Source organism: Sus scrofa, chromosome 1, assembly GCF_054392235.1.
Source record: "Sus scrofa isolate SSC_HxYL_T2T_F1_AM1 chromosome 1, Sscrofa_HxYL_maternal_Yorkshire_Landrace_v2.0, whole genome shotgun sequence".
Lineage (NCBI taxonomy): Eukaryota > Metazoa > Chordata > Mammalia > Artiodactyla > Suidae > Sus > Sus scrofa.
In genome coordinates this window covers 173022916-173042891 of record NC_139383.1, presented here as the reverse complement: position 1 = coordinate 173042891, position 19976 = coordinate 173022916, and the positions used below count along the sequence as shown (strand labels likewise).

Below are 19976 nucleotides of genomic sequence, written 5' to 3'. Positions count from 1 at the left end.
TCTTTGGGGAGCATTGTTCCACCTCCCATGCTGTCAACTGGACCTGGGCAGCCTGCTAGGGTGGCCCCTTGGCCAGCACGCTGACACCCTCATTCCACAGGGAGAAGAAATTAGGGCAGGTTAGCTTTCCCAGAATTGTGGAGTTTTTCCGATCAGAATGTTGAGGTGCTTAAATGCTGACTTTCCAGATCCTAATCTCAGTGACCTGTGCCCCCAAACAGTCAGTGATAGATTTATAAACTATTTGTCATGGGCTGAATTATGTCCCCATCTGCAAATTCACATGTTGAAGCTCTAACCCCAGTACCTCAGAATGGGACTGGATTTGGAGACAAGGCCTTTAAAGAGGTGAATAAGGTAAAATAAGGTCATTCAAGTGGCCCTTAATCTAATGTGACAGATGTGATTATAAGAGGAGATTAGGATATAGACAGAGACAGCAGACACTTGGCCCCACAGAGAGATGACCACGCGAATGCCCAGAAAGAAGGCAGCCACCTCAAACCAAGGGGGGAGTCTGAGAAGAAGCCAGCTCTGCTCACCCCTTGGCTTTGCCCTTGTAGCCTCCAGAACTGGGAGAAGATGTTTCTGTTGTATAAGCCACCAGCTCATGGTATTTTACAAGGGCAACCCTAGGAAACGAAAACACTACATTTACACCTTTGTACCATTTGAAATGAATTATCACAATTCAAATCTTTTCCTCTTATTCTGGCTGATGACATTTCTAGAGTTCTTGTCATGCTTGCTGGGTTGAAGTCTCCTTTTGCACATGGGCTTTTCAGATCACACGACACAGAGCACAGATCACAGTTGATCAAATGTTTACTTCAACATTTATTGAGCTCTTCTAACTACGGGGTACCATGTCTGTTCAATAGCGCTCACCATTGATGGTGAGGAATTCACAGCCCAGCAGGGCAGACGAGTCAGGATGCTGTGGATCTACTCCAGTGAGAGGGACAGTAAGGGCTCGAAATGAAGAGCTGAAGGACTAAGCAGACGGAGTGACCCAGGAGCAGCTGCAGGTAAACCCAAGTGACTGCAGAGCTAGGGAGCTAGTGTCATCCATACCTGCCCCAGGGACAATTAGATAATTTCACAATCTGGATGTTGGAGCCTGTCAATGGGGTTCTTTCTCCTGAGTGATTCTGACTCTGTCAAACTTCAGTGGCCCTCATCATTATCAGCTTCAATTTCTGCTGGTTGACCTGTTTGCCTTAGGGAATCTGAACTTCAGTTTTCCCACTTAAAATAGATGGGCCATGTTTGTATTAATTAACCTCTTTGAGGCCTGTGGGCTGGTTCACACTTCCTTCCATTCCATGGATTGAAAGAATTAGCAACTGCAGGACACTTGCATAGTACTAGGAACATGCAAACACTCAATAAAAGGTGATGAGATGATGATAACACTTCTGTTTCTCCCCAGAGTCAGTGCAAAAGTTTGGCCAGGTCTAGAGGCTGAGATGATGCTGTAAAAGCGTACCTCCAAATCAGTGTCATCTTCAGGCTTTCTAACTACATAACTGATTGGCATGGCTTGTTTCTTACCACTTAGTTTTAGTAAACAGCAATTCCTTTTCAGAAAAATGCCTTACTACTGTGTCATTTAAGTGCCATGAAATAAACACAAAAAATATCAACATCACCATTCATAAGAACTTACCTTCCAGTGAATAGCCTAACGTCTGATATAAATTACGTACAGATGGAAGCTAGTTTAAACTATAGGCCTGATCTTTAGTAATTTATTCCTTAGTGAAACAAACGGCTCCCAAATTAACTGGGGCTGTGGATTCGGAGGGTCACTTTATGTCTTGGGAAGCTTGAACAAAATACCAGAGACTGGGTGGCTTAAACACCAGAAATGTATTTCTCCTGGTTCTGGAGAACCAACTTAGTTCCTGGCAAGAGCTCTTTTTCTGGCTTGTATATGGTATTGCTGCCTCCCGGCTGTGTCCTCACATGGCAGAGGGAGTGAAGGGGGTGGGGGGGGGGTGTTGGCGCGCAGAAGGGGAGGGGAAGGGGAGAGGGGAATAGAGAGCGAGAGAGTGTGCTGGTCTCTCTTCTTATAAGAGGACTAATCCCCTTCATGGTGGGATTGGGGTCCACCCTCATGAACTTATCCCCACCTGACTACCTCTCACATCAGATTAATCCATTTCTTCCCCCTTTATGCTTAGACTTTCCTCACCTTGAGATCCATATTTCCTTCCATATTTTTTGGTATTTATTTTGGTAGCTGATGTGAAATTTAGGACTCACAGGACTCACAGGACTTTAGTGCCTTGGAAACTTAGATATCTTCGTGTTGAATCCCCTCAGTTCACACCGAGGAAAAGAGGCCCAAGAAGGAGAAACGGCTCAAGGAGATGCAGCTGGTTACTGGCAGAACCAGGACTAGAATCAAGGATTCCTAGGCCCCAGTTTGGTTTCCTTTTCAAAAACACTAGTTTGCAATAGTAGAGGTAATGAATGAATACAGTTTCCTTTTAAAATATTACATTTCTAATCCTTCGTCTGAATGCAATATTCTATTTCCCTCCTTGCAGTTAGTCGCCATTATCATTTTGGTGTGTATCATTCCAGGCTTAAAAAATAATCTCATATGTATATGATTATATAAAAAATCCTATATATACACACTATTGTGGGCAGGTTTGGAGGCATAAATGGCATCACATTCTATGTGTCACTCTGACCTATACCTTTCTCGCTCTATCTTATGTTTTGAAATGCCCATTATTTGAACAGGCTACATTTTATTAAGCTGTTTTCCCATAAATGTTTCCTTAGACAAACAATTCTGCAAGGCATATTATGGTACCTGTCCCCTTGGGCCTGTGTGCAAGTGACAGGGACAGGATAAAAGGTCAAAGTAGGTGATTAAATAGTTAATCCCACTAGGGGATTACAAGTAGAAAAAAAGGATGGGAGACTCCTGTAAGGTAATGATCACTCAAGAAAGCAGACTTGGAGTTCCCGTTGTGGCGCAGTGGTTAAGGAATCCGACTAGGAACCATGAGGTCGCGGGTTCGATCCCTGGCCTTGCTCAGCGGGTTAGGGATCTGGTGTTGCCGTGAGTGGTGGTGTAGGTTGCAGACGCAGCTGGGATCCCGAGTTGCTGTGGCTGTGGTATAGACCAGTGGCTACAGCTCTGATTTGACCCTTAGCCTGGGAACCTCCATATGCCGCGGGAGCGGCCCAAGAAATAGCAAAAAGACAAAAAAAATAAAAAATAAAAAAAAGAATGAGGAATGAGGAAGGAGGTGGAATTCCCATGGTAACGATTATGTGGTAATGATCTTTAGATTTCAGTATCCATGAGAACACAGGTTCGATCCCTGGCCTCCCTCAGTGGGTTAAGGATCTGGTGTTGCTGTGGCTGTGGTGTAGGCCACCAGCTGCAGCTCTGATTCAGCCCCTAGCCTGGGAAACTCCATATGCTGTGGGTGCGGCCCTAAAAAGCAAAAAAAAAAAAAAAAAAAAAAGAGAGAAGGAAGGTGGTCTTCTCCCCTTCCCCATTCTTCCTTCAATTATAAAACTGGAGCCCACTAAGCTCTCCGGTGGCACTCCCTTGCCCACCTGCTCGTATTTCTCACAAGCGTCCATATAAACGCTTTCCTTCCTCGTCACTCTGCCTCTTGCTGAATACTTTCTATGCTGAGACAGAAGAATCTACACTTTGCAAAATCCCATGATGTGTTTTGCTGGTTTCACCTGCTCTTCTCAAAGAGTAGATACTGAGAAGCAACACTGCTGCCCTTTTTCATGTTAAAAGATATCACCAAATTACACCCTTGCTGGAAATGAACCCATTTCTTCATAATCTCAGTAACTTCGTGTTATCATCCTTTAAACTTTTTGTCTATATGATGAAATTGTTATATTTTAAAAATTTATATTTTCCTACTTATAAGATTTTCTATCTCCTCATATGTTAGTAACCATTTAATATTCTTTTTTTTTTTTTTTTTTGTCTTTTTGCTATTTCTTGGGCTGCTCCCGTGGCATAAGGAGGTTCCCAGGCTAGGGGTCGAATCGGAGCTGTAGCCACCGGCCTATGCCAGAGCCACAGCAACACGGGATCCAAGCCAAGTCTGCAACCTACACCACAGCTCACAGCAACGCCGGATCGTCAACCCACTGAGCAAGGGCAGGGACCAAACCCACAACTTCATGGTTCCTAGTCGGATTCCTTAACCACTGCGCCACGACGGGAACTCCAATATTCCCTTTTCTTTTTCTTTTTTTTTTTTTTTTTTTTTTTTTTTTTTTTTTTTTTTTTGTCTTTTCTAGGGCCACACTCTCGGCATGTGGAGGTTCCCAGGCTAGGGGTCTAATTGGAGCTACAGTTGCCAGCCTACACCACAGCCACAGCCACCGCAGATCCGAGCCGTGTCTGTGACCTATACCACAGCTCACAGCAATGCCGGATTCTTAACTCACTGAATGAAGCCAGGGATCGAACCCACAACCTCATGGTTCCTAGTTGGATTTGTTAACCACTGAGCCACGATGGGAACTCCTTTTTTTTTTTTTTTTTTTTTGGTCAATATTCCCTTTTCTATGAACTTCACATTTATTTACTTTCTCCTTTTTAAAATTGTTATTAAGGGTACTTTTCTCATCTATTTGTTTTTCATATACTTTGGAAATTAATCTTTGTCTGTTACACATGTTCTACATATTTTTCTCAGTGTGTAACTTTCATTTAGTTTTGCTTACAGTATTTTGTTGTACAAAAATTTGAATTTGATGTAATCAACACTATCATTTTTTTTGTTTGATGGTTGTTGTTCTTTGCATCCCAAGAAGATCTTATGGCCTTCAAGGTCATACAAATAGTTTTCAATATACTTTCCTGTAGTTTAGTTTGAGTTTTTGACGTTAAACTTAGAGATCCACCTGGGGTTTAATGTGAGGTCTATTGTAAGGTATTGGTCTTATTTTTTACCCCCGTATGGATGGCTAATTATGTCAGCACTGAGGATTTTGTCTCTTCCCTAAAACCTGAGAGGCTCTATCATAAACCAAACCCCACTATATTCTTGGGTCTGATTCTGTACTCAGTTTAGTTTATCTATCATCTATTTGGGACTACAACCACACTGCTTGAATTACCATAGCAATCATGTGTATAGATAGAAGGTTGTTAGTGCACTATTTTTTTCTATCCCATTTTGGTGAAGCAAGTTCATTTTCAGCCATAGCAAAAACAGACCAAGAAGGCACGTCTCTGGCACTCAGCTCTCACCCAAGGCAGTGATGAGAGATTTGCTACAGGGACTAAAGCCCTCGCAGCCAAAGGACCCTTGCCCTCCACCAGCCTACCGCTGCCACTCAAATTCCTGCCCCTGAACCAAAATAAAACTCAGCTGCAGATGGCACACCTGTTTTGGATTAGTTACAATAAATCAGGATCTGTATTTATTTCAGTGGCCGGACAGGTGAAACTCAAGCTGCATTTATAGCAAGCCAACTAGAAAGCAGAGAAAAATGCAAATCATGAGAGGTTTTTTTTTCTACTGAAGGTCAAGGGGCAATGCTTGACAAGCCCTAAACTTCCTATGGTTTCCACAATCCTATGACTGCTTACGGGAACAAAGTATTCACACATTCTATTGTTGCTGAGACTCACCCAGAGGGCTTATGAAAGGTGCAGATACAATAAGTCAGGGGTAAAATTCAGAGATCTGTATTTCTTCACTCACACCTTAGCAAGTGATTACAATCCAAAGCATCCAGGCCCCTCCTTGGCCACGGAGCCCTGAGCACCTGTGCAGAAGGAGGCCTTCGTGCCCCCGTGGGGGCAGGGTCTCTGTGCTATGACACTCATTCTGTAACGAGGTAGCCCCAAGAGATCAGTGAATAGGGGGTAATGTCAGCATAACGGAGACGCTGTGTTGGTTCATGGGTGACTTTTCCTAGGCTAAGGGGCCCTGAACAGCTGGAGTACCTCTTAGAATCTTGAGTGAGAAAGAAAATAGCCTTTAACTCAACTTCTACATTGGCAACAGGGACCCCTTCTAGTTGTGTTTTAATAAAATTAAAAGCAACCTGTTCCCACCCTCCTCTTTCCTAGGAGGTGCACTCCCCAGCCTGGGCATCTGGAGGCAGGCTGCAGCTCCCGGGCTGCGTAGACAGCCCCACAGAGACCTACTTCTGTTTTCAGGCCTCAGTAGCCTCTGGCACCTCTAACTAAAGGACTGCCAGCATTTCCACTTAGTCACCTTGTGTGTATTTAACCTCTGCCCTGGCGGCCATTGGCCGGCTCGAGCCCACCTCCCTGGATGGTCCAAGTGAACTTCTCGGGTCCATTTTTTGGCTTTTGTCTCTAGTTTTTAAACGGCCTGTTTATGAAGTAACCTGCAGGGAGTACTCTTCTCCCCAGAAGACGTGATATTTTAAGTGTGTGATGCTGCAGAACGTGAGGGCTTTGCAGGAATGCAATCGCGGCACCAGAGCAGACACAGCTTCTGTGTGGAGGATACCCATTACCTCGATTTGAAATGTAGTACGTAATAACCTGGAGCCTTGTTCTTCAGCTAGGATTGGGGGAAATCAGGGGCAAAGGGTTCCAGGATCCCTGAGGGAGTGCTTTCATGAGGGGTGCAACCTTTAGCTCTGTGCTCCCCTGCCCGCTGGGGAGGGACCTGGAGTCCCGAGGGTGACACTTGCATTCCACTCCCTAAGGGCTATAGAACCACCCAAGTCAGGACCTCTGGGAGTGGGGCTTGGGCACCTGTGGGGTTCTAAAGCACAGCTAAGATTCTCAGCCTTAGAAGTACAGAGAATAACCTGGGGGATTTGAAAGCCCTCAATGCCTAAGCCAACTGCAGACCAAACTATATCAGCATCTTCTGGGGGTGGGAGGTGGCACTCAGGCATCAGAATGGTTTAAGGTCCCAGATGACCCCAGGTGCAGCGGGTTGAGCCCATTGCCCTAAGGTCTTTTCTAACCTGGGAAAGATCACCTCTCACAGACTAGGACTTTTGGAAATTTAGTGTGCATACAAATCTCCTAAGAACTGGTTTAAAATTGCAGATTCTGATCCTGGAAGATTGGGGTGTATCTTGAGAGTCTGCATTTTGACAAGCTGGTCAGCAGACCACACTGTGAGGCTGTAGGTGGTCAGGAGCTTCCATTGCTTACCCAACACCCACTGAGTATAGTGCCTGCAGGGAACCTGAGCATTCAGTGAGCTTGCAGGTCCAGGAGGGTAATGGTTTTTGGCAGAAGGGGTGCAATGGGCCTTTCGATTAAAAACAAAACAAATGTTTGTGTTACTCCCTGGGTCAGCCATGGAGTGGTGCTGACAAGGGGCGTAACCGCCACGTGCTGAGGGATGAGTGATTATACACGTCTGCTCTTCCCATCATCAGCAGAGAGCTGGCTTAACTGCCTTCCTGAGTTGGTGTTAACAGTTGTTATTTGGAGGGCGATGCATTTTATTATGCAAATGAATCCAAATCTCAGATTGTTCTGTCCAAGATATGAAAACTATATTGCAAGAAGGTTTAGATTACCTGCTTATATTTTCCTAGGCTTTAAAAAAAAATTACTGGAGACCTACTATGTGCCTGCCTGTCACTGGGTGACCATGCACATTTTGACCATTACTTGGCTGGACTTAGAGTAAAGTGAAGTTTTCTACCACATTTAGCACAGGAACTTACATGGGTGACACTTTTTTTTTTTTCTTTTTAGGGCCATACCCACAGCATGTGGAGGTGCCCAGGCTGGGGGTCAAATTGGAGCTGCAGCTGCCAGCCTACACCAGAGCCACAGCAACGCCAGATTCAAGCCTCATCTGTGACCTATGCCCAGCTCACGGCAAGACTGGCTCCTTAACCCACTGAGCGAGGCCAGTGATCGAATCCAAATCGTCATGGACACGATGTCGGATTCTTAACCTGCTGAGTCACAATGGCAACTCCAGGTGACACATTTCTATATATGTTAATACACAGACACAGACACAAACACACAAGTACAAGTAAAACTGGGAAAATCTGAATAAGATCAGCAGATGGTATCGTCAATGTCTTGGTTGTGAAAATTATACTATCGTTTTTCCAAATGTTATCATTGGAGGAAACTGGCCAAGTCTCTGCCTCGTTTCTTATAACAATATGTGCACACACCATAATCTCATTACAAATTTCAGTAGCCAGCCCTCAATATGTCTTTAATATGGGGAGAAAGGATATATGTATTAAGAAGATAAATAATAAAAAATACTAATACTTAGTAAATGTTAACTCCGTAACAGGTACTGTGCGGAGCATTTTACGGGCAAGGTTTTAATCCACACAGCACTCCATGAGGTGGCAGTGGTTGTCGTCGTTGTTTCTGCATTAGATGAGGAAACCGGGGCTGGGAGAGCTTAAGTGGTTCCTCCCAGGGCACAGAGTCAGAAAGCATTAGGGTCGGAACGAACCCAGGTCTGGAGCCCACCGCACTATAAAAAGAAGGCGGACAAGAATGCTATTTTTCTGGAAGGAGAAATCACCGTTAGGGATGGGGAAAGGGTTCCAGGGGAAGTGCAATTTGAAGGACTCTGCACCTTGGTCTTCAAGGACCAGGTAAGCTGAGCTAGGAACAAGCCAAGTGAGGGCACTCTAGACAAGAAGATGGAAAAAAACCCACAAAAACCAAAAAACACCCTGTCTGAGAAAATGCTTTGTTTTCCAGATAAGGAACCCAGTGTGTAAGTCTGCTTTGCCTCTCAGAGGTAGAGAGAAGCAATACTGTGGAAGGTCTTAAATGCTATGGGGATGTGGTAAAATCTTCCTGGATCTAGGGTAGCAATTTGTGAGAGCTGATGAGACACTGAAAAGGCCAAGATTGTATGTGAATCACCAGTGTTCGCAAGGGAAGCCAAGTGCAAGGTATGGATGGTTTAGCACAAATCAATCCATTTCTGGGGCCAGAAGAGCAATGGGCAGCAATTTCTAGTGAAAAGTTGGGATGAGAAGGGAACCAAAGAATGTTCTTACGACAGCGAAGCCCAGAAAGTCATGAGACCAATGATTATTAAGATCATACCTGACCATCCCTGGAATTTAATCTAGTACGGGATGGCTACTTACTCATTCACTCATCAAATGCCTATTATGTGACCAGTACTATCCCAAGAACCTGGAACATGTCAGTGAACAAAACAGTGACCAGGAGTTCCTGTCGTGGTTCAGTGGTTAACGAATCCGACTAGGAACCATGAGGTTGCAGGTTTGATCCCTGCCCTTGCTCAGTGAGTTAACGATCCGGCGTTGCCGTGACGTGAGCTGTGCTGTAGGTCACAGACGCAGCTCGGATCCCATGTTGCTGTGGCTCTGTCATAGGCAGGTGGCTACAGCTCTGATTAGACCCCTAGCCTGGGAACTTCCATATGCTGTGGGAGCGGCCCTAGAAAAGGCAAAAAAAAAAAAAAAAAAAAACAGTGACCAAACTCCCTACCTTCATGGAGCTCACCTTCTATTAGTACTGATTCCTGATGAGGAAGATTCTTAACTATCAGAACCTAAGAATACATTTCCATATTGTACACTTGTCAGTCCATAATCCCAAAGATAAATGCAAATCTCTCTGGGGTGAAGCTGGGCAGCGATGCAGAAGGACAGACACAGCACTTCGGATTTAAGAGTGAAGATGATCCTCCCCCCGGGTGGTTACAGGGAAACTTAAGATGGGCAGACTGGCAGGCCTCACCTCTGAGCTGGATCAAGAAAGAGAGATCAGAACCAAGACGAAGGATTGGCGGTGTGACCCTTGAAGACGATTCAAGTTACCCTGGGGTACCCTCTCTGTTTTCCATTCCCAAACTGGGATTAATTTAGGAATCTTCCATAAGCGTTGAGAAACTGGGGGCTTTCCAATCTCAGCCTGGGTAAGTACTATTTCAAGACAAATCAGAACAAGATGGCCTTGCCTTGCTAAGAGTAGGAAAGGAAGAGAGGAAGTAAGGACTCCTGGAGACAGTTTAGGCTACATGCTAGCCTTGTTCTTATAATGCAGAACTAGAGGTAGGGAATTTTGCTCAGAAGGCTAAAAGCAATATACAATGAAGAGAAAATCCTAAAAGATAAGATGCGGGTCACTGTCTCCACTGCGGGCACCTGAAAGGTAAGTGAATCAGGCAAGAGTGGGCAAACTTACTAATATTACCCCTAACCAAGAATTTTTAACCACTTCAAATTTTAAGTTCCCAGGAGCCTCAGATGTCTGAGAAGAAATATTTTGAATGTCTTTTGACTTAAAATGGAAAGACTCAACCATCTTTTTTTTTAAGCAATAGTATAAAAAGTTTGATTTCGTTCTCAAACTAATGCTTTGGTATCACATTTGCAATGATATTTAGCCAAATAAGTGTGGCTCTATTCTATACGTGTGTAAGAAACACAGACATCTCCTCCAGTTAGACAGTAATTTTTGCACAGGTGAAAGAATCTGTACTCGCTATGCCACTATCCCTGTGGCAAATTTCTCCTGCTTTAGTCAAGAGTCCATACATGCCACAGACACAGAGATCCTATTTCTAACCTGGGGTTGCACAGAACTATTCTTGAATATACAGCTTCTACTCATGCTGTCCCTTGAGTGAGAGAGAGGTCAGCTCTGCTACTGAGAACAGCAAAGTTGAGAAGTGGTCCCCCTACCTGCAGAATGCAAACTTTCTAAAGAGTCATGTTCACAGGCCTGAGGTCATTGCCTTGGTCATCCCACAAGGCACAGGCTGCACCTGGAGCTGATAGCTGGTGAGGCAGGTGTGCATCCATGAAGGTGGGTGTGTAAGCAAGAGTCCCCTAAGAACTTTGCTAAGGAGTGTGCACAAGACAGATGGGCTTGGGCCCAGAGATGGCCCCTTCTTTCACTGCATCACCAGGAAACCGGTGAGCTTGGGGTCCCCAGGACATGTCACCTCAGGATTCAGTTTAGGGCACAAGCTGAAGGTGCTTCCTTCAGCACCTCTCAACTTTGGGCCATTGAGGGAACTAGGAACTGCCTCCCACCATGGAGGGTCTAAAACTAACATTGTCAATAGCCCCCCTCCCCTCCCCTCCCCTCTTTTGGGGGGCCACTTTGCCCCCCTCTTTCTCACCCCTGCGCCCTTCCCACCCCCATGACTCTTAATAATTAATTTGTCCCATAAAATGCCATGGACAAAGAGCATTGTATGAGTCGAAAAGGACATGCTGTGCTCATTGCCTTAGAAAAATTAACATTCTAACTTAATTTTGTGGTATTATTTGGACAAACCACCTCCATAAACTTAATCGTGGGCATGAATCTGTGGTCATTGGTGTGTTCAACAACCAGATAGGATAAAGCTGCTTCTCCTGCAGAAAAGGAAAGCATAAATGTGGCCTTTGTATGGCTAATTTGGCCTGTGAAACAACAATTTGCTCAGGAAAAAGCTACTTCAGATCTGGCGATCTTTTGATTGGCTATTTTATAACCAGGTCTTAATAAATCAATGAATTAAAAAGTTTTGCTTTCTCATCAGAGGAAGTTCAATAACTTTGAATGCATTTGGGAATATTTAATTTAATATTCCACATAAATGAATAAGTTTAATTAATATTTAATTTTTGGAGAATAGTCTTCTATAGAAACAATACTAGGTTTCTATGACAAAGGTGGGAGAAGGGAGGACAGAGGCAGAGTAAAAATAGTTGATAAAAAACTTTTCTTGAGTACTTATTTACAAAAATCAAATATTGGCCATAGGACAATGTCCATTCAAAGTTCATTTGGAACCCTTTAAAATGCTAAATATAATAAATTCATATGTCAAACACAGCATCCTTTGTACATTAATTATTCCCATTAATTCAAGTCCATCTCTTTCAAATATATCCCCAAATCAGTAATAGGGTAAAACATTTTTTTCACTTCATGCAGTGTTTTCTTAGCCCCTGATACTTTGTGATCTAAGAAAAATAAAACAAGCGTTCATTTAAAAATCTACTTTGATTTTTGAGCACAGCAAAACCTACTTTTTTCTACTTTCTGCAGCATCATTAAATGAATTCTGCAAATCTTTGAGACACACCAAAATCTTTCATTTGTCCTATGAATTCTCATGAAAGCCAGCAGTTGACCAATTTTCAAAGTGTCCCCCCAAATTACTAAAAAGAATACCCTGTTTTGTTTCTTTTTTTTTTTTTAAACTACACCCGAAACACTTACTTGAAAAACTTTCTGAATAGTGACATTGCCTGGTAAAACACATGCGGTAGACAAAATATCAGATTTCTTTTTCCAGCTGTCCAGAATCCCATTAGTGCCTCTTATTTCTATCTGTCTTTTGCTATAATTAGGATGGCTCAGAGCTTATCTGGGCCTTTTTTCAAAACCAGATTTCCTTCCCAGCAGCAGCCCCTGTCATTCACAAGTTCCCTGATGGTACTGGGAGAATGATTTTGATGTACGTTGTGGTACAGCAACTATCAATGTGAAGAGAAGGGAAACACACACACACACATTTTAGCTTGTAATTTTTAAAAAGAGGAGTCTTACCTGAGGCTGATCACTCCTTTCTGGAACCAGGCTTGTTTCATATACATTTTTAATCCACACTCCTTCTCCCCAGAAGTCCAAGCTCCCTTTGCTGGGGAGCAAGCCTGGTGGAGTCTGGAGGGTTTCTGCTCCTTGCTCTGCTTGGGCTGGAACAGCACAGCCTCCTGCAGGCAGCTGGGAATTCAGATCAGTAGCTTCTGCTCTGGCGTGGGAACTCGCTCTTTGATCACTTGGGGTGCAGGGGTGCTTCACAGGTCCCTTGGGACAGAGGCGATTAAGGGAGGCTTCTGCAGCCCTTTCGTCCAAGTTGGGGTTCAGCTTCCTGGCTCTTCCCTTAACTCCTGGTGGCCTGGCCCTGGCAGGTTTCTCTGTGCTCCTCCTGCTCAAGGAGTCCTTTCCTGCTGCTCTTTCCTCAGCTGCGCTCTCCCAACACTGGTTCATCCCTGATTTTCTAAACTCACCAGACAAGCACTTCCCCTTTCTCCCTGTCACAGCTTTATCCATGGTTAGCAGATTGTCACTGGCGAATCCCTCTCCTGCCTGGCTGTCTCTGGTTTCTCCTGGAATTCCTGAATAACCATTTTCAGCAGCCTCTGAAGCAGCGGGTGCATTAGATCTTTCCTGGTCTGTCACCATAGACGTCCCATCCCGGTGAGGTCCCAGCATCAGGGTCATCCCTGTTTGCTGGGATGAGGCACAGCCCGTGGAGGCAAGGCTGCTCCTCACCCCCACTTCTTGGGGTGGTGAGTGATGACCACGGAGGCCAGTGGTGGCATCCATAGGCCCCGTGTCATCTGACACCAGAGGCCCACAACCCATTTCACTGAGGAAACGCTCACACCCACCCAGGCCACACTCATGGAATTCCATCTCTTCGTCATCGCTTTCTAATAAAAAAACATGCCCAGTCCCCTGCAGGTTCCTTTGCCAAACTGCATTAGAGTAATCTGTCATAACGTCGGAACATTCCAGATACTCCAGGTCATCGTCTGAAAACTCCTCAGTGTAGGTTAGGGTTATCTCTGGGCAAAGTTCATAATCACTGTCAGAGTCTATGCTGGAAGCCGGTGGGCTGATGGGCTTGTTGACCGTGGACCTGTCACCTGGGGAAGTGGATGAGGCTGCCTCCGTCAGCGGTAGGCTAAAGCTGATATACTTCTGTACTTTGGGATTGTGGTGGCTAGAGTTTAAGTCTTCCTCATTAGGGCCATTACACTCTAAGGCACCCTCCATTAACCTGGACACTCTGGAATGCACGATCCTGTGGCAAAACCCACCTTCTTTACTGGGAATATTACTTGAATTAGGAAAAAGCAACCCATCTGCAGTTTCCTCTCTGTGATTTGGATCACAAGCCTCTTCAGTTTGCCTTGTGTCTTTAACGTCCGAGAGATTTTCAGAACTGGATACATCAAGGTCATTATTGGCCAATAACTGAAGTGAACATGGCCCATCGAATTGGGAGGAAGGGGAATCAGCTGATGTGGGAGGACCAGAGGCAATACGTTCTTCTTCCCTATAAGGATGTTCTTTCTCATCAATTTGACTTGTGTTTTCCTGCTCATATGTCTCCATTTCACGGTTCCAACCCGCATCCCCCTCATCTTTTGGGCTAGGAGAGAGTTGTAGGTTCTCTGACGAGCACTCAACTTCAATGGAAGCAGAACAGCAGATCATCCCAAAACAGTTTTTAGCAGAGATTTGATAAACAGCAGTGTCCTCTGGGGTACAGCTAGGATGAAGAGAAGATACAGGTAAGTTTGCCACCTTTGGCCGTGCATGCCTACATTTCTTGCATCATGGCACACACAGAAAGTGACCGTGGTTTTACTGCACATTCAAGGAGATATGTGGTCTCCAGGAAGGGGTTTGTGGTCAGAGGCAAGAGGCTGGGATATTCAGCATTTTCCCTGAAGACTTTCCACCATCCTACCCCAGAGTGAAAATGCTAAGAATTACTTAGATGAATGGGGAAACGATTCATATTCTAGTTTCTTCCTCTCTCCTTTTAAGTCATGTTTATGAGTTTGAAAAAGCATACCTTTTTGGAGTGAGATTTTTTCACAAATAACTCAAGTATTCTAACTCCTGTAGTGGAACAGTATCAACAGTAACTCTATTTTAAAGACCATGTTAAGAAGGCATGGTTCTTGCCAGGAGGCTGTAAACATATCATAATGTGTGTATGAAGAATAGTGCTGTTTCCTCTTGAATTTAATGTGACTATAGAGGTCTAAACCACAGTCATGAACCCCTCTGGTTGGAAACCCACATCCACATGCCATCCTGACTTAAGACCAAGCCAGGTGTTTGGCTGTGGCCAAGCAGGGAAGAAACTGAATCCTGGATCATGCCACGCCTGCTCTCCCTGCTCCAGGAAGGACGGTGCTCTGTAGCCCCTCCCTTTATTGAGTAGAGCCAACTGGAGCCTGGAGTCTGACCTGCCTTGCTAACCTTTACCACTAGGACTCTTCTTCAGGCTCTGAAGTCCCTATAAAAACTCATTATACTTGCTTTATAATTTACACTCTTTTTTATCCCATTTGACCTCATTGTAATGCAACACTCTAATCTCACTCTGTATTTTCCAGTTCAAAAGGCAAGACCTGAGGGTCTGGCTCAGACTTAGAAATGATGCTCAGATCTTTAGTGACTGATGTGTGCAAATGGTGCACAAATATCTAACCTAGGAAGGTCAGTGTTAGAAGCTCACAGTGACAGGACACAGTGTTCCTTATCCTCTTCCTTCCTCACTGGAGGGACCTCTTTGTCTCCTAAGCTCGTATGTGTTCATAAGCCTTCAACTGTTGGGTGTCCACTCACATAGGCCTCATTTTCAGAAATCATAGACTAATTCCAATTTCATTAACACCTCCTTTTTTTGGTAACTCAGTTCCCAAGTAGAACCTACCCAGGGGTGGCTGAGGTTGGCTAAGCCTGACCCACAGCTTATGTCTGGATTTGCCTTGGCCAACAACACAGGGAGACTGAAATTTTGGGCAACTTTCTGGGGGAGACAGTACCTGCTCCTGCCTGTTTCACAAGGTGATTCTGATTTTCAAATAACAAAATCTATGTGAAGGGGCTTTGTAAAGCAGAAACGTGTGGTCACACATACTCTATAAGAATGTGGAAGTGCGGAGTTCCCATCATGGCTCAACAGAAATGAATCTGACTAGCAACCATGAGAACACAGGTTTGATCCCTGGCATCGCTCAGTGGGTTAAGGATCCAGCATTGCTGTGAGCTGTGGGTGTAGGTCACAGATGTGGCTCGGATCCCGAGTTGCTGTGGCTGTGGTGTAGGCTGGCAGCTGCAACTCCTTTTCGACCCCTAGCCTGGGAACCTCCATATGCCGTGGGTGTGGCCCTAAAAAGACAAAACATAATAATAAGAAAGAGAGAAAGAAAGAAAGAAAGAAAGAAAGGAAGAAAGAAAGAAAGAAAGAGGAAGTGCTAAAGTGACAATTATATAATGTAATAGAGGTATTATCTAACACTACTATGGCAGTCTTATTGCAATATAAAGGTACCAAATCAATATATTGTACACCTTCAACTTACACAATGCTGTATTTCAAATATAACTCAATTAAAAAAAAAAAAAAAAAGAATGAGGCAGTGCCAAGACCAGGTTACCTTTGGGTCTCAAGAAATGTGCAGAAGAATCATCAGGGAGCTCCATTCAAAATTCTTGAATCAGAATTTGTTGGGAAAGAGCCTGGGAATCCACTTTTAACGTTCCCAAACACATTCTTTTGCTACAGACTGTTCTTGGCCCACCTTTGGAGCCATCTTCAACCTCATCATTATTAATTAGGCTTAGGTCTCCTCAGTTAAATCTGAAGGAGGCATGGAGAGAAAGTGACTTTTGCCTGAGTTTCCCATTATCCATGTCATTCCCTTCACACCTCTTTCTGGCTAGTCCTTAGTGATGTGGTCTCAGTTAAGAAATTGAAAGGGGCATAAAATAGCACCATGGGCTACTGGAAAATCCCAAGTAATTCTAATCTTCTGATTTATCCAGGCCATAATCCCTCTGCTGGACAAACCGGCTACCCTGAAGATACGATGACTTCTGTGGAAAGAAGAGAAAGAAAGAAAAGAAAACAAGCCCAAGAGGCACAAAGGACCAGGTAAGAATGCAGTAAAGGAGGGAACAAAGATGATTCTCAAGAAATCGAGAAGAGGAGCTCCCTAGGGATTTCCCATCATGGCTCAGCAGTTAACGAACCTGACTAGTAACCATGAGGTTGCAGGTTCGACCCCTGGCCTCGCTCAGTGGGTTAAGGATACAGACTTGCCATGAGCTGTGGGTGTAGGTTGCAGACGCAGCTTAGATTCAGTGTTGCTGTTGGCTGTGGTGCAGGCCGGCGGCTGTAGCTCTGATTTGACCCCTAGCCTGGGAACCTCCACATGCCATGGGTGCAGCCCTAAAAAGACAACAAAAACAAAAACAAAAACAAAAACAAAAAAAAAAAGGAAGAGGAGTTCCCTGGTGGTTTAGTGGTTAAGAATCCAGCATCGCCACTACTGTGGCTCAATATGGCGCAGGTTTGATCCTTGGCCTGGGAACTTTCACATGCTGCATGAGGCCACAAAGAAAAGAAAAAGAAGAAAGAAAACAAAACAATTTTCAAAAATATGGAGAAAATAAATGGATTAAATACATTTAACTTCTAAATGACTAAATGAACAGATGGGGGAATGTTAATAGTAATGTGGGATTTTATGGAACATGTGTTTTAGCTGATATAAGATTTGCAAGTCGTCCTGAGTACACTAAAGAGGAAAAGGAACTGGATTAAGTATAATTAACTTCTAGCTAATGAATTCCTTTGAGAGAGTTACAGTTTGCAGTTGGCATGTCCTAGGTAATTATCTCCAAGCATCCTAATGAGGAAATGGAAAAAATCAGGCAAAGAACCCAGTCTTTGTTGAATACCTCCTCTATTAAACAGTGTGCTAGCTGCTCCCTGTCCGCAAAACTAAGGCTCCAAGGAGACATTTTCCCAAAGTGACAAAGTAAGTGGTGGAGCCAGGATAGGAAACCAGAGCCTCTGACTTCGATGCCTGGTTCTGCATATCCTGTTAGTAAATGAACATTCAGGAGTTCCCATTGTGGCTCGGCGGAAATGAATCTGACTAGTATCCATGAGGATGCGGGTTCGACCCCTGGTCTTGATAAATGGGTCAGGTATCTGGCATTGCCATGAGCTGTGGTGTAGGTCACAGACTCGTCTCGGATCCCACATTTCTGTGGCTGTGGTGTAGGCTGGTGGCTATAGCTCTGATTTGACCCTTAGCCTGGGAACCACCATATGCCACAGGTGCAGCCCTAAAAAGCAAAAAAAAAGAAGAAGAAAAAGAAATAAAATGAACATTCAGAGGGAGATGACAGAGTGTAGAGAGAGATCATGTTTGTAAGTAAAGTGTTTCTGTTCTAAGTTTTCATCTTGATGGATCAACAGACAGTGAGAGTATGTACTAATATGTTGGTTTGAGCTGAAGAAGAATCATGGAGATGGGCAAGAACCCCAAAACGACTAAAATCTACTGGGGAAGAGACTATAAATTTCTCAGAAAAGCTTGTAGGTATTCTGTGCTAAATTGTATGGTGAGGTCTGGAAGGGCAAAGGGAGTTCAAAAAAGCGACTTGAGTGGTAGCCATTGCAATGGTATGAATACAAAAGGTTCAGAATCTTTACAAGATGCTGGCAGAGTGACCTGCATGCCCCATAGTGATTTGACAGGAATGCAAAACCATTCCAGAAGAAATTCCCTGAACAATTAATTGCATTCTCTCCTTGCATACCTTTCCTTTTGGCTGAAGGAAGCTGCAGCCTTCCTTCACCTTGCTGTGAAAATCTTGTCTGAATACTCCAGGTTCTTTCTAAGTTAGTCATATTCATATTAGAGAAAAAGGACCTTAAGTAGATGGAGCTTCTTCTAAGCTTAAATCACCTGGATTGGTCTAAACGAGAAGTTCTCAAACATTTTGGCTGCTGGACCAAACTTTTAAACTCTCAAGGATAACTGACAACTCAAAGAACATTTGTTTATGGGGGTTTATATCCATCAATATTTACCATATTAAAATTAAAACTGAGAAAAATTTAAAACATTTATTTATTCCTTCAAAAATAGCAAAACTTAACCCGCTACATATTTACATAATTAACATATTTGTATGAAAAATACCTATATTTTTCCAAAACAAAGTAAAATTGGAAGAGTGGTATCACTTTATATTTTTTTCATGTATCTTGTGGCTTAATAGAAGACAGCTGGATTTTTGTTATTTGCTTCTGTATTCAATGCAATGCAATACACTGTTTGAGTTGAAGTATATAAAAAAACCTGGCCCCACACAGATATGTAATTGGAAAAGGAAGGATTATTTTAATAATCTTTTCTTATGATTGCAGATAATCTCTTTGATACCACCCAAAAATTCGTTGCAATGTGGAATCTGAAACCATATCAAGGAATTTTTCATATTTGTTATATAAAATCCATTGGTCTGTATTGCATTTTACATGCATCTTTAAACCCATGTATGACTTTGTAACATCATGCATTAGTCCCCTGGAAAAACCTGGCTTGTGAAATCTTACAAATATTATTACAGTTCAATACACAATTTTTTTTTTTTTTTTTTTGGCTTTTTGCTATTTCTTGGGCTGCTCCTGCGGCATATGGAGGTTCCCAGGCTAGGGATCTAATTGGAGCTGCAGCCACCGGCCTACACCAGAGCCACAGCAACGCGGGATCCGAGCCGCATCTGCAACCTACACCACAGCTCACGGCAACGCCGGATCGTTAACCCACTGAGCAAGGGCAGGGACCGAACCCGCAACCTCATGGTTCCTAGTTGGATTCGTTAACAACTGCGCCACGACGGGAACTCCAGTACACAATATTTTTAAGAATCACTGATCTACTGTTCTTCTCAGAACAATTTTGAAGTACTAGAAAACTATCAAGCTTATAATGAAGAATATAAGTTTTCCAAATTTCTAAATTAAGGAAATGATATAAATATTAACTTATCATAATGATATAAAACAATTCTGTGCTAAATTGCATGACAAAAGTAGAAGATGGAGGGCATCAGCAAAAACTGAAATAAATACTTCTGGAAGTTTTCTCCTTTGCAAAAGTAGCAAGAATACTGGCAAAAATTTGTCTGAATCAACTCTTTCAGAATGCTGAAAACTTAGTCGAAGACTATTTATTCAAGGATTTATTCAAGAAAAATGGCTGACTCTCAGTAAGAACAGTGCATTTTTTGCATTTTGACTTGCCCTGGTCCTCTTCTCCATCCCCCAGCTCCATTGTAGTCTTGTGAACCAACAGCCCACAATCACAGCGAAAATCAGCAGCCTGGCAGCCACTGAAAGAGACAGAACAGGGTTGAAGGAACTCCAAAGCCCCATTCCCAGGGA

General features: G+C 43.6%; 1 protein-coding gene and 2 long non-coding RNA genes across 12 annotated transcripts in view; 1 reads left to right on the top strand and 2 right to left on the bottom strand.

Annotated features, from left to right (window-relative positions):
- ALPK2 (alpha kinase 2) overlaps positions 1-19976 on the bottom strand; it is a 158945-nt gene that overhangs the window by 67940 nt on the left and 71029 nt on the right. For all 7 annotated transcript variants that reach the window (XR_014816133.1, XR_014816136.1, XM_001925970.8 and 4 more), the window contains one exon: positions 12530-14261. Coding sequence is in view for 5 of the 7 variants with exons in the window: in XM_001925970.8 (XP_001926005.6) it covers positions 12530-14261 (1732 nt within the window). In the remaining 2 variants the exon portion in view is untranslated. The remainder of the gene's footprint in view (positions 1-12529; positions 14262-19976) is intronic.
- LOC146406851 (uncharacterized) lies at positions 4654-10693 on the bottom strand. The gene is made up of 2 exons (XR_014816490.1): positions 9495-10693; positions 4654-7862 (listed from the first exon to the last, which is right to left on the bottom strand). It is a non-coding gene; the product is annotated as an uncharacterized LOC146406851 (long non-coding RNA).
- The window catches only part of LOC106509068 (uncharacterized), a 41746-nt gene continuing 31706 nt past the window's right edge, over positions 9937-19976 (top strand). For 3 of the 4 annotated variants that reach the window (XR_014816444.1, XR_014816445.1, XR_002338856.2), the window contains exons 1-3: positions 9937-10132; positions 14146-14283; positions 16556-16664. This is a non-coding gene — a long non-coding RNA (uncharacterized LOC106509068). Of the gene's footprint in view, positions 10133-14145; positions 14284-16555; positions 16665-19976 lie in introns of those variants that run through there. The other variant, XR_014816443.1, reaches the window with a different exon arrangement.